We start from the raw sequence: 13,548 nt of genomic DNA, 5'->3' as shown, positions 1-13,548 counted from the left end.
CAAAGATGTATAAATTTATTCCAACAATTCTTATAAGTAATAACTGTTTGAATTTATATTATTCAAGTTTTTCATTCAATTTGTAGATTTCTCAGATTTAATTTTCTTTTTTTCAGCATAGCTTAAACTGTCCTTATTAAAGTTTAGCATCATAATTCCTAAATCTCCACTGTATCTGTTTTTAGCTATCTAAAGAAATAATTTAAAAATGTACCTTTAAAAAGAAAAAGAACTGTGAACGTCACATTAAGATTACATACCTGTAAATACTTCTTTCCATTAAGACTACTTAATCTTTTGTCCTGTATTATAAGTACATTGTCTGCTTCTTGAGTTGCTTTAGCACTTCCAAAAATGGAAGAAGTGGTTAACTCTGTTTCATCCCTTTCTTTTCTTGGGTGTATTACTAAGGTGACGTGACAATTATGCTTTGTAGCAAACATTCTAAATGCTGACACAATGCTGTCTTGCTTCCAAAACCTTACAATTGTTTAAAACAATAAGCCTTAACGAAAAATAATAGTTATTTCATAAATACTACCTGTCAATATGTTTTGCTTCATCCTGCATTCCCATCATAAATTGAATATTATCAATTATTACATGGGAGATATCATGAACGTATGTTGCATGCTCAACTGCCTAAACAAATTTTTAAAAATAAATCATATTTAAGAATATTTTATATGAGAAACATTTAATTATTGATCATTCAATCTTACTTCCATAACTACTTTTATACTCTGTTGACCATGAAATGTCATAAAATAAATTGGTAACTTTTCAAAAGCATCAGCATAAGTATTAAATTTTTCCAAATTTTCATCTAAATTTGTCTCTGCCATTTGTTGTAACATAGTTTTAGCTAGCCGAACATTTCTTATTTCAAAACTACCCCATAATGTATTAACTCCTTGCATTGCTAAGTCCAGTGAATAATCACTTATAAATGTAGTTTTTCCACAGCCTGGAAATTTAAATTTGAAATATTTTTCTCAATTATTAAATCAATCAGCACTTAGAACCTCACCAGTTGGCCCTGTAAGTACTGTGAATTCTCCCTTTCTATGTCCTTTTAAAATTTTATTTAATGTTGGATACCTTTGCCATTTAATACCTTGAACTTTCTCAAAGTTGTATAATTCGCTAAAAACATCTTGCCGAAGATGCTGAAAAGTAGTAATAAATTTATGACAAACTGGCTGTGCATTTTTAATTATTTTATTAAGATCATATCCTTTTGCTGCAGCTACTGTAGGTCTAGGCTGATTTGCTGTTGGATGTATAAAGTAGCATCTTTCTTCATTAAGCTTTTTTGCAAAATGCTTAGCCATATCCCAGCTAGGGTCATCATTGCCAAACCACAAAATAAGTTTATTAAAATTTTCTAAACTAGGCAGCAGCTGTTGTGGTAAATGTTCTTTATGGTACGGTAAACAAATTATTGTATTTCCTGATTGTTGTGGAATTAATACTAATAAGTCATAAATTCTGGAAACCATAATAGCAGTGTTATCAGACCTTGAATTTTTCTGATTATATATAATAATTCCACTACTATTATAATCAGGAATGGTCTCTTCTTCCAAAGTGATTAATGAAATTGATTTGTAGCCAACAATATATTTATTTAAAGCAATTAATGGAAAATATACTTTAGATGATATCTCTTCATAGAAACAACCTAATTGAATCATATCTTTTTGTTTAAGTTTCTGCAAGTTCAAAGCAATTAAGAGACAAACTTTTCAGTTTATAAAAAATGAACAAATTTTCAAAAACTCACTGGAAGATTAAATTTTTGTACTAATGAATTAAACAATTCTTCTGGCATTCTGGCTATGTCTTGATTACAGCTTTTCATTTGGTTCCATTTTATATCTATATTATTTGACAAATTATTCTTTTTATCAAATTCATCTTCAGAAATCTTAGAACATTTTTCATTTAAAAAATAATATGAAAAAACATCAAAGGTACCCATTCGACTACATGTACATAAAAAAAAACCTGAAATAATAACAATGATAAAAACTATTACAAGTTTGGTAAGAAATATATTAAAGTTACCCGTTATTTTGTTGATATAAAGCTTTGATCCTTTTTTTTTTAAATTGCATCTATTGCAATCTGTGATGAAACAAGTATGACTCTCAATAAAACTAACATTTTTTCTTTTTAATTCTTGCTTTATTTGAAGAATAGCTTGATTACTTATCGCTATAGAGTAATTTGCAAAATCTTTGATGTCGCATATTCTCTTACATAATTTTTCAAACTTTCCATTTTTTGAAATATGTTGATTACTTAACATTCTAAACAACATTGCTAAAAACAAATTATATATATAGGCATTCTAATTTCTATTATAATCAATTAGGTCCGGTATCAGTAGAAATCTGGCAAGCCTCATATCTAACATAAGACGCAAAAACCTGAAAAACTATCAATCAAAATGTGTACTTTCAGATTTTTGCAGTTATGTTGGATATGAGGCTTGCCTGCTTTTCTTACTGACACCGGCTCTTAATCAACGAAATTTAATTCTTAAAATTTTATATCTATCTAATAGATAAGTTATATTTATAAATTCCTAACCTAAATCAAGTAGAAACAGTTAATCATAATCTCTGTGAAAATTAAAATGAATCAACATCTGAAATTAAATGTAGGTAAACTAAATGTCAAGCAAAAATAAATTAAGAAAAATACTTGAAATGACATTAATGTGAACTGGTGAAAGACAAAAAAGTTATACACAAAACGTGAAATGGAAAAACTGTCGACTATAAAACAATAAGAAACACGTGGAAATACGTATAGTAATCAGATAATATTATTAGTTCTATTACTATAAGTGGTATTAAAGTTCTATTTTTCCATGTTGCAAGGTATCATTACAAAAAAAATAAATATAGAAAAAAAGTTTTTTTTAAACTTAAAATACTGTAAAAAATTATTAAAAAATTTAGAAAAATATACGGTCTGGAACTTTTCAAATGAGACAGGGCTCTCATAGTTACAATTTTAAATTAAAAGACCCTATTGTAGAAATTGTATGTAGAACTTTTTTAGGGCAAACATGATCAAGGCCGTATTCTAGAATTCACTGCCAGTACTGCGAATATCCTTCTGTCTTCTTTCAGTGCTTCACTGCTTCATTCTCTTGACAAAGATATAACAACGATGTCAGCAGTAGTGGCAGTGAATTCTAGAATACGGCCTAAACTTGCGGAGCCGGCCCTTGGTCATGATGGCCCTTAGGGCGTTACATTCCACTAAAGGCCAAAACACTCATAGAGTTTGTTTCTTTTCACTACACTATTTCAAATAAAACAAACATGTTTTCTTAAAATAACTTATTGCACTAGTGCAGCAAACAACGAAAAAGAACAGATCTATAATTATAATAGTCCATATCCTGCAATATCCTGTAACATACATTGTATACGTGCTAAGCTGCGGTCCGATTCACGCATAAAACGTTCGGAGAGTATAATTTACGTTACGTTTGTATAGATTTTTAGCGCTTTAAGTGTGCATATGCATGTATTGTGTGTCCATACATTACATACCGGCCATACCGCAGCCTTAGTAATCGCCAGGAATAGCTTTTCCTAATTTTCCGATGCATTTAGGAACCACTCTGAAAAGACACCAGCGCTCTTACACAGTGGGAAATTGAATCATATGTGTGCTTTCATTTTTCATGTAAAGTACAGAGTAAAGTTAGCCAAATTGTAAAAGAACCAATTTCCCGCAGTGCATGTATGTATGTACAGACAGAGTGGTACAGAGTGATCAGTGATGCTAGCCGAGCAACACACGCGCGTGATTCAATTTTCCATTATACATGTACTATCTCTATTTAGTTTAATGCCAATTAGGAAGCTTTAAAAGTTAAATGTTGTAGAAATAAAACTAAGCTCAGATTTATTAAAGTAAGAACCTAGTATTATTAGATAATATATCCCAGCTAGACGTTTGGCTTCAATCTAGGGTTTTGTTTCTGGCGCTGAAAGTTTAAGATATAGTAAAGTAAATTAAAGCGCTAAGCTACTGAACAATATATACTAAAATCGAGTCTTATTATGGGTGCAATTTTTATTATATTTTATTCATTTCATATTCCGATATTAATTTGAAAATTACAAAAACAGCACCAAAATTTGAAGTATCTAAATGAGAGTTTCCGTTGCTCAAACTCATAAAGCTGACTGAAAAGGGTATTGTCTCGACTTATCAGCTAAACTAAGCCGGTAATATAAGTGAATCAAAATTTTATTATTTTAGATACTCAAACATTCAAAAAATAAACAGAAATATATTCCTGCATGGATTAAATAATTTTATTTAATCCGGGAATGAAAACTATAGTATAGTTAAGTTGTGGTGTGCTCTTGGCACTTCTACAAGATTCCCAAAGACCAGAAAATGAATTCGAATCATTTACTAGTCGGAACGGATCTTGTAGAAGTGAGCCCCCCCACCACGACAAGGTGGCACACCGTCGGGGAGGGAGGCGGCGCCGCCCACCTGAAACAAAAAGAAAACAAAAATAAATTTGAAAAAGAGGGTGTTTAATCTGAAATGTGGAAAGATTTTCCTTGAAAATCTTTCCACATTTCAGATTATAATAGAGAATTTCAAGGACAGACAAAAATATGAATTTAAAAATGATACTACTAAAAGTGAACGAATGAGGGGAAAAAATTGTTACTTCTTTCCAGCGTTTAGTTGAGAAGCTTCCTCCTCTCGAGTGTGAATGTTAATTCACACAAAGGTCAACCAGATCATAACTGATACTCTCCTCAGTGACTAATTACCCTTACTTTCTTTGTCCCTTGGTGTGGATCCGAGTTGTCACACGAAGAACTACTACGTCGAGGAAACGATTTACACATCAATAAAGATGGACCCCTATTAGGTGAACTTAATGAGCCAACGTCGAGAGTCCACAAGAACAAAGTAAGTAAGGGTTGATAGTCACTGAAGGAGGATCAGCCCGAGCTAGTTGACACTCGAGAGTCTACTTCTCAGCAAACATCTGTACTTGAATTAACAAATAATGGAAACAAGAAAATTATATTTGTCTATCCTTGAAATTGTTTAAATATATATGGACTTAAGTAAACGGACAGGGTTTACTCCCTACCCCTTGGTAGTCTTGTCCTACAAGGGTCCCCCCTAAAACTTAAAAAAATTAAACAAGTATGAAGAATAGAAAAATAATTAGGATATTTGCCAGTACGTCCTCCCCCCGGTGACGGCCCGATTCCAAGTGACGATTTGACTTGATCCAATACAAGATGGAAACGGCGTATGATTGGTGTAGATTCGTATAGGATTCATATGGTTGTTGGACAATGTGGTCACTATCCATGGTCCTCTCCCGTTCCAACTGAAACAGAAAGAAAACAAAAATAAAATTGAAAAAACGAGTATTCAACCCAAAATGTGGAAAGATTTTCAAGAAAAATATTTCCACATTTCAGATTATAATAGAGAATTTCAATGATAAACAAAAATATGAATTTAAAAATGATACTACTAAAAGTGAACGAATGAGGGGAAAAAATTGTTACTTCTTTCCAGCGTTTAGTTGAGAAGCTTCCTCCTCTCGAGTGTGAATGTTAATTCACACAAAGGTCAACCAGATCATGACTGATACTCTCCTCAGTGACTAATTACCCTTACTTTCTTTGTCCCTTGGTGTGGATCCGAGTTGTCACACGAAGAACTACTACGTCGAGGAAACGATTTACACATCAATAAAGATGGACCCCTATTAGGTGAACTTAATGAGCCAACGTCGAGAGTCCACAAGGACAAAGTAAGTAAGGGTTGATAGTCACTGAAGGAGGATCAGCCCGAGCTAGTTGACACTCGAGAGTCCACTTCTCAGCAAACATCTGTACTTGAATTAACAAATAATGGAAACAAGAAAATTATATTTGTCTATCCTTGAAATTGTTTAAATAAATATGGACTTAAGTAAACGGACAGGGTTTACTCCCTACCCCTTGGTAGTCTTGTCCTACAAGGGTCCCCCCTAAAACTTAAAAAAATTAAACAAGTATGAAGAATAGAAAAATAATTAGGATATTTGCCAGTACGTCCTCCCCCCGGTGACGGCCCGATTCCAAGTGACGATTTGACTTGATCCAATACAAGATGGAAACGGCGTATGATTGGTGTAGATTCGTATAGGATTCATATGGTTGTTGGACAATGTGGTCACTATCCATGGTCCTCTCCCGTTCCAACTGAAACAGAAAGAAAACAAAAATAAAATTGAAAAAACGAGTATTCAACCCAAAATGTGGAAAGATTTTCAAGAAAAATATTTCCACATTTCAGATTATAATAGAGAATTTCAAGGATAAACAAAAATATGAATTTAAAAATGATACTACTAAAAGTGAACGAATGAGGGGAAAAAATTGTTACTTCTTTCCAGCGTTTAGTTGAGAAGCTTCCTCCTCTCGAGTGTGAATGTTAATTCACACAAAGGTCAACCAGATCATGACTGATACTCTCCTCAGTGACTAATTACCCTTACTTTCTTTGTCCCTTGGTGTGGATCCGAGTTGTCACACGAAGAACTACTACGTCGAGGAAACGATTTACACATCAATAAAGATGGACCCCTATTAGGTGAACTTAATGAGCCAACGTCGAGAGTCCACAAGGACAAAGTAAGTAAGGGTTGATAGTCACTGAAGGAGGATCAGCCCGAGCTAGTTGACACTCGAGAGTCCACTTCTCAGCAAACATCTGTACTTGAATTAACAAATAATGGAAACAAGAAAATTATATTTGTCTATCCTTGAAATTGTTTAAATAAATATGGACTTAAGTAAACGGACAGGGTTTACTCCCTACCCCTTGGTAGTCTTGTCCTACAAGGGTCCCCCCTAAAACTTAAAAAAATTAAACAAGTATGAAGAATAGAAAAATAATTAGGATATTTGCCAGTACGTCCTCCCCCCGGTGACGGCCCGATTCCAAGTGACGATTTGACTTGATCCAATACAAGATGGAAACGGCGTATGATTGGTGTAGATTCGTATAGGATTCATATGGTTGTTGGACAATGTGGTCACTATCCATGGTCCTCTCCCGTTCCAACTGAAACAGAAAGAAAACAAAAATAAAATTGAAAAAACGAGTATTCAACCCAAAATGTGGAAAGATTTTCAAGAAAAATATTTCCACATTTCAGATTATAATAGAGAATTTCAAGGATAAACAAAAATATGAATTTAAAAATGATACTACTAAAAGTGAATGAACGAAGAACAAAATTGTTACTTCTTTCCAGCGTTTAGTTGAGAAGCTTCCTCCTCTCGAGTGTGAATGTTAATTCACACAAAGGTCAACCAGATCATGACTGATACTCTCCTCAGTGACTAATTACCCTTACTTTCTTTGTCCCTTGGTGTGGATCCGAGTTGTCACACGAAGAACTACTACGTCGAGGAAACGATTTACACATCAATAAAGATGGACCCCTATTAGGTGAACTTAATGAGCCAACGTCGAGAGTCCACAAGGACAAAGTAAGTAAGGGTTGATAGTCATTGAAGGAGGATCAGCCCGAGCCAGTTGACACTCGAGAGTCTACTTCTCAGCAAACATCTGTACTCGAATTAACAAAGAAAGGAAATAATAAAACTAAATTTGCCTATTCTTGAAATTATTTAAATAAATGGGGACTTAAGTAAACGGACAGTGTTTGCTCCCTATTCCTTGGTAGCCTTGCCCTATAATTGTCCCACCTAAAACATAAAATAAATTAAACAAGCATGAGAAATAGGAAAAGAAATTATTTGCCTGTACGTCCTCCTCCGACGATGTCCCGATTCCAAGTGACGGTTTGTCTTGGTCTAACCCAGCGTGGCAATGGCACATGATTGGTGCCGACTCGTGTTAGATTTATGTCGATATTGGACAATGTGGTCAATAATCATGGCCCTCTCCCGCTCCAACTGAAACAGAAAGAAAACAAAAATAAATTTGAAAAAACGGGTATTCAATTCGAAATGTGGAAGGATTTTCAAGGAAAATATTTCCACATTTCAGATTCTAATTGGGAATTTGAAGGACAGTCAAAGATATAAATTAATAAAGCATGCTACAAAAAGTGAATGAACAGAGATACTAACGAAATTGTTACTTCTTTCCAGCGTTTAGTTGAGAAGCTTCCTCCTCTCGAGTGTGAATGTTAATTCACACAAAGGTCAACCAAATCATGACTGATACTCTCCTCAGTGACTAATTACCCTTACTTTCTTTGTCCCTTGGTGTGGATCCGAGTTGTCACACGAAGAACTACTACGTCGAGGAAACGATTTACACATCAATAAAGATGGACCCCTATTAGGTGAACTTAATGAGCCAACATCGAGAGTCCACAAGGATAAAGTAAGTAAGGGTTGATAATCACTGAAGGAGGATCAGCCCGAGCCAGTTGACACTCGAGAGTCCACTAATCAATAAACATCTGTACTTGAATTAACAAAGAAAGGAAAAAATAAAACTAAATTTGCCTATCCTTGAAATTATTTAAATAAATGGGGACTTAAGTAAACGGACAGTGTTTGCTCCCTATTCCTTGGTAGCCTTGCCGTATACTTGTCCCACCTATAACATAAAATAAATTAAACATGCATGAGAAATAGGAAAAGAAATTATTTGCCTGTACGTCCTCCTCCGACGACAGCTCGATTCCGAATGACGGTTTGCCTTTCTTCAACCAAGGGAGAAGGTGGTACAGGGTTGGTTTCGATTCGTTATCGAATTTATATCGATATTGGACAATTTTGCGACTAGGAATAGTCCTCTTCCACTCCACCTGAAAAAAATAAATGTTAGTACAATTTGAAAAAACGAGTATTTAATCTGAAATATGGAAGGATTTTCAAGGAAAATATTTCCGTATTTCAGTTTATAATTACAAATTTCAAGAACTGGCAAAAATGGTATTTAATACAAAGATTCTATCAAAAATATATGAATAAAAAAAAAGAGAAAATGGTATTTGATTCTAGTCATTAATTGAAAAACTTCTTTCTCGAGAGAGAGTGAACGTTAATTCAATTAAGATGTACTTTCATTAGTTGAACTGGAAATGTGAGAAGAGAGAATCTCCGTGGAGAATGATGTTGAGGTAATTCCCTTTATTTTAAAAGGAAATAAGAAATCTGAAAATGATAACCTGCCTAATATCGAAAACTATATTGCCTACCTAATTCGCAAAGCTAAAGAGCCTACATATGTCCAACGCAAATCTAAACCTAAATGAAATACAAAATATACACGTAAAATAGAGATAGAAGCAATAGAGGATAAGAAATAACATGAAAAACAAAAACAAGAAATGATTTTAACCGAAGAAGGATCAATTGCTACCTATCGGTAGATTTTCGGTCATTCATCAGTTAACAAAAAAAAATTTCCACGGATTTACCCCGTGGGACTCACTCATTCGATGAATTCCTAGCCATAATCCATACATATTCTGCGATAATACCGACGATGGGGATGTCGATGTTGTTGGCGCTCATAATGAAGATGGAGATGACGACGCTGATGTTGTTCACTCGCGAAAAACTGATATTTAAGCGATACTACGCGACGCGATTTTTTTTTAACGTACACTACGCGGGACAACCGCACTCCGCGACGAACCTTCTCGACTGACACTGTGAAGCTCGGATTTTTCAAAAGGCACTGCGCGACGCGATTAGTTTTTAACGTACACTACGCGGGACAACCGCACTCCGCGACGAACACTTAATAACTGACACTAGGAAATTCGCCCTTTTGTAAATGCACTGCGCGACGCGATTTGTTTTTAACGTACATCACTAGGGAGAACCGCACTCCGCGAGGAACACTTGTCGACTGACACTACGAAACTCGGATTTTTCAAACGGCACTGCGCTCTACGCGATTTTCTTTAATGTACACTACGCGGGACAACCGCACTACGCGACGTGCCCTTAACTACTGACACTATGAGATTCGCATTTTTCTAACGGCACTGCGCGACGCGATTTTCTTAAAGTATTCTACGCGGGATAACCGCACTCCGCGACGAACACTTCTCAACTGACACTATGATACTCGGATATTTCTTACGGCAGTGCGAGACGCGATGTTTTTAACGTACACTACGCGGCAGAATCGCACTACGCGAAGGGCACTTAACGACTGTCACTACGAGACTCGGATTTTTCTAACGGCACTGCGCGACGCGATTTGTTTTTAATGTACACTACGCGGGAGAACCGCACTCCGCGACGAACACTTCTCAACTGTCACTATGAGACTCGGATTTTTCTAACGGCATTGCGCGACGCGATTTGTTTTTAATGTACACTACGCGGGAGAACCGCACTCCGCGACGAACACTTCTCAACTGTCACTATGAGACTCGGATTTTTCTAACGGCACTGCGCGACGCGATTTGTTTTTAATGTACACTACGCGGGACAACCGCACTACGCGACGTTCACTTAATAACTGACACTAGGAGACTCGCACTTTTGTAAATGCACTGCGCGACGCGATTTGTTTTTAACGTACACTACTAGGGAGAACCGCACTCCGCGAGGAACACTTGTCGACTGACACTACGAAACTCGGATTTTTCAAACGGCACTGCGCTCTACGCGATTTTCTTTAATGTACACTACGCGGGACAACCGCACTACGCGACGTTCACTTAATAACTGACACTAGGAGATTCGCACTTTTGTAAATGCACTGCGCGACGCGATTTGTTTTTAACGTACACTACTAGGGAGAACCGCACTCCGCGAGGAACACTTCTAACTGACACTATGATACTCGGATTTTTCTTACAGCAGTGCGCGAAGCGATGTTTTTAACGTACACTACGCGCCAGAACCGCACTCCGCGACGTGCCCTTAACTACTGATACTACGAGATTCGCATTTTTCTAACGGCACTGCGCGACGCGATTCTTTTTAACGTATACTACGCGGGACAACCGTACTCCGCGACGAACACTTCTCAACTGTCACTATGAGACTCGGATTTTTCTAACGGCACTGCGCGACGCGATTTGTTTTTAATGTACACTAAGCGGGACAACCGCACTACGCGACGTTCACTTAATAACTGACACTAGGAGATTCGCACCTTTGTAAATAAACTGCGCGACGCGATTTGTTTTTAACGTACACTACTAGGGAGAACCGCACTCCGCGAGGAACACTTCTAACTGACACTATGATACTCGGATTTTTCTTACAGCAGTGCGCGAAGCGATGTTTTTAACGTACATTACGCGCCAGAACCGCACTCCGCGACGTGCCCTTAACTACTGATACTACGAGATTCGCATTTTTCTAACGGCACTGCGCGACGCGATTCTTTTTAACGTATACTACGCGGGACAACCGTACTCCGCGACGAACACTTCTCAACTGTCACTATGAGACTCGGATTTTTCTAACGGCACTGCGCGACGCGATTTGTTTTTAATGTACACTACGCGGGACAACCGCACTACGCGACGTTCACTTAATAACTGACACTAGGAGATTCGCACCTTTGTAAATAAACTGCGCGACGCGATTTGTTTTTAACGTACACTACTAGGGAGAACCGCACTCCGCGAGGAACACTTCTAACTGACACTATGATACTCGGATTTTTCTTACAGCAGTGCGCGAAGCGATGTTTTTAACGTACACTACGCGCCAGAATCGCACTACGCGAAGGGCACTTAACGACTGTCACTACGAGACTCGGATTTTTCTAACGGCACTGCCCGACACGATTTGTTTTTAATGTACACTACGCGGGAGAACCGCACTCCGCGACGTGCCCTTAACTACTGATACTACGAGATTCGCATTTTTCTAACGGCACTGCGCGACGCGATTCTTTTTAACGTATACTACGCGGGACAACCGTACTCCGCGACGAACACTTCTCAACTGTCACTATGAGACTCGGATTTTTCTAACGGCACTGCGCGACGCGATTTGTTTTTAATGTACACTACGCGGGACAACCGCACTACGCGACGTTCACTTAATAACTGACACTAGGAGATTCGCACTTTTGTAAATGCACTGCGCGACGCGATTTGTTTTTAACGTACACTACGCGGGACAACCGTACTCCGCGACGAACACTTCTCAACTGTCACTATGAGACTCGGATTTTTCTAACGGCACTGCGCGACGCGATTTGTTTTTAATGTACACTACGCGGGACAACCGCACTACGCGACGTTCACTTAATAACTGACACTAGGAGATTCGCACCTTTGTAAATGCACTGCGCGACGCGATTTTTTTTTAACGTACACTACTAGGGAGAACCGCACTCCGCGAGGAACACTTCTAACTGACACTATGATACTCGGATTTTTCTTACAGCAGTGCGCGAAGCAATGTTTTTAACGTACACTACGCGCCAGAATCGCACTACGCGAAGGGCACTTAACGACTGTCACTACGAGACTCGGATTTTTCTAACGGCACTGCGCGACGCGATTTGTTTTTAATGTACACTACGCGGGACAACCGCACTACGCGACGTGCCCTTAACTACTGACACTAGGAGATTCGAACTTTTGTAACTGCACTGCGCGACGTGATTTGTTTGTAACGTACACTACTAGGGACAACCGCACTCCGCGACGAACACGTCTCTCACACCATAGTGAGGTCGCCCACCGAAACGGAAATAAATTATTCACAGTTAATTTTATAGTATTAATTTGAATTTATATAACTTTAAAATAATACAAGTAAAACTGACAGGCTATAACGGTCCTTTATGCTTCTGTCTTTAATCGCTACAGCACTCACACACACTTACGTAATAAACGCGCTACGCACTTACTGTAGTCATAAATTTTCTAATTATTACGCGAATCACAGACAGATAAAAGCTTTTATTTTCATCACACACTGCATTCTATTACTATATATTCTATTAAAATGTGCCAACTGCATTACTTAAAGTTCCCTCTTGACGTAATTAAATACGCGGAAACTATATAGAAAAGTTAAGTTTAATTTTTAAACAATTTGCTTGTCACCAATGCCGAATACTTATAATTTTTTTACAACACTAACTATTAAAAATTTGAACCAGAATTTTAATTTTATCTAGAAATTAATAATTATTATTAAAATCTTAATTAAATTTAAATAACTTGAAAAAAAATAATTAAAACTAATTAAACTTATTTAAATTTTATAAAACACGGCAAAATTTTATTAATATTATAAAATAAATAGCACATATGTGACGAAAATAAAAAACTAAATTATTTTTTTTTTTTGATGCTTTTAGGAACCGCTCTGAAAAGATACCAGCGGCACAAGTGCGTTTACTTCGCGCGTCTAAACTCATCCTTGCTTGCTTCGTACGTATACAAGCGTTGTGGGCCTTAACCCTCTAACTGCGTTTTTTTTTTCAAAATTGATGAAAAAAAAAATTTTTTCATCAATTTTGGTAAATAGATAAATAAATACTTTTTAATAGAAATTTAAC

General features: G+C 36.8%; 1 protein-coding gene across 3 annotated transcripts; it reads right to left on the bottom strand.

The window, feature by feature from the left end:
* Positions 1-66: 66 nt before the first annotated feature.
* On the bottom strand, positions 67-3,206 carry mtDNA-helicase (mitochondrial DNA helicase). Of its 3 annotated transcripts, none has more exons than XM_066725586.1 (8): positions 2,853-3,206; positions 2,071-2,328; positions 1,787-2,010; positions 1,031-1,715; positions 723-967; positions 542-642; positions 261-480; positions 67-189 (listed from the first exon to the last, which is right to left on the bottom strand). In XM_066725586.1, exons 2-8 carry the CDS (start codon positions 2,324-2,326, stop codon positions 76-78), a joined length of 1,845 nt encoding a protein of 614 aa, XP_066581683.1. In that variant the 5' UTR covers positions 2,327-2,328; positions 2,853-3,206; the 3' UTR covers positions 67-75. The 3 variants fall into 3 exon arrangements, with proteins under 3 accessions (XP_066581683.1, XP_066581681.1, XP_066581682.1); XM_066725584.1 differs by lacking the exon at positions 2,853-3,206 and adding an exon at positions 2,599-2,754; XM_066725585.1 differs by lacking the exon at positions 2,853-3,206 and having other exon boundaries at positions 2,071-2,747.
* Positions 3,207-13,548: the final 10,342 nt, after the last annotated feature.

The sequence above is a fragment of the Prorops nasuta genome, unplaced genomic scaffold (genome assembly GCF_024137725.1).
Source record: "Prorops nasuta isolate Cenicafe-Biocafe unplaced genomic scaffold, Cenicafe_Pnas_1.2 PNAS00004, whole genome shotgun sequence".
Classification (NCBI taxonomy): Eukaryota; Metazoa; Arthropoda; class Insecta; order Hymenoptera; family Bethylidae; genus Prorops; species Prorops nasuta.
The sequence above is the reverse complement of the archived record's forward strand: the minus strand, read 5'-3'. Positions and strand labels throughout refer to the sequence as shown.

Coding starts and splice junctions, on each gene's coding strand:
- mtDNA-helicase (XM_066725586.1), bottom strand. CDS start 2,326: ATGTTGTTTAGAATGTTAAGTAATCAACATATTTCAAAAAATGGAAAG. Junction 1,716..1,786: donor TACAAAAATTTAATCTTCCA/GTGAGTTTTTGA, acceptor TTGAACTTGCAG/AAACTTAAACAAAAAGATAT. Junction 190..260: donor ATGGAAAGAAGTATTTACAG/GTATGTAATCTT, acceptor TTATTTCTTTAG/ATAGCTAAAAACAGATACAG.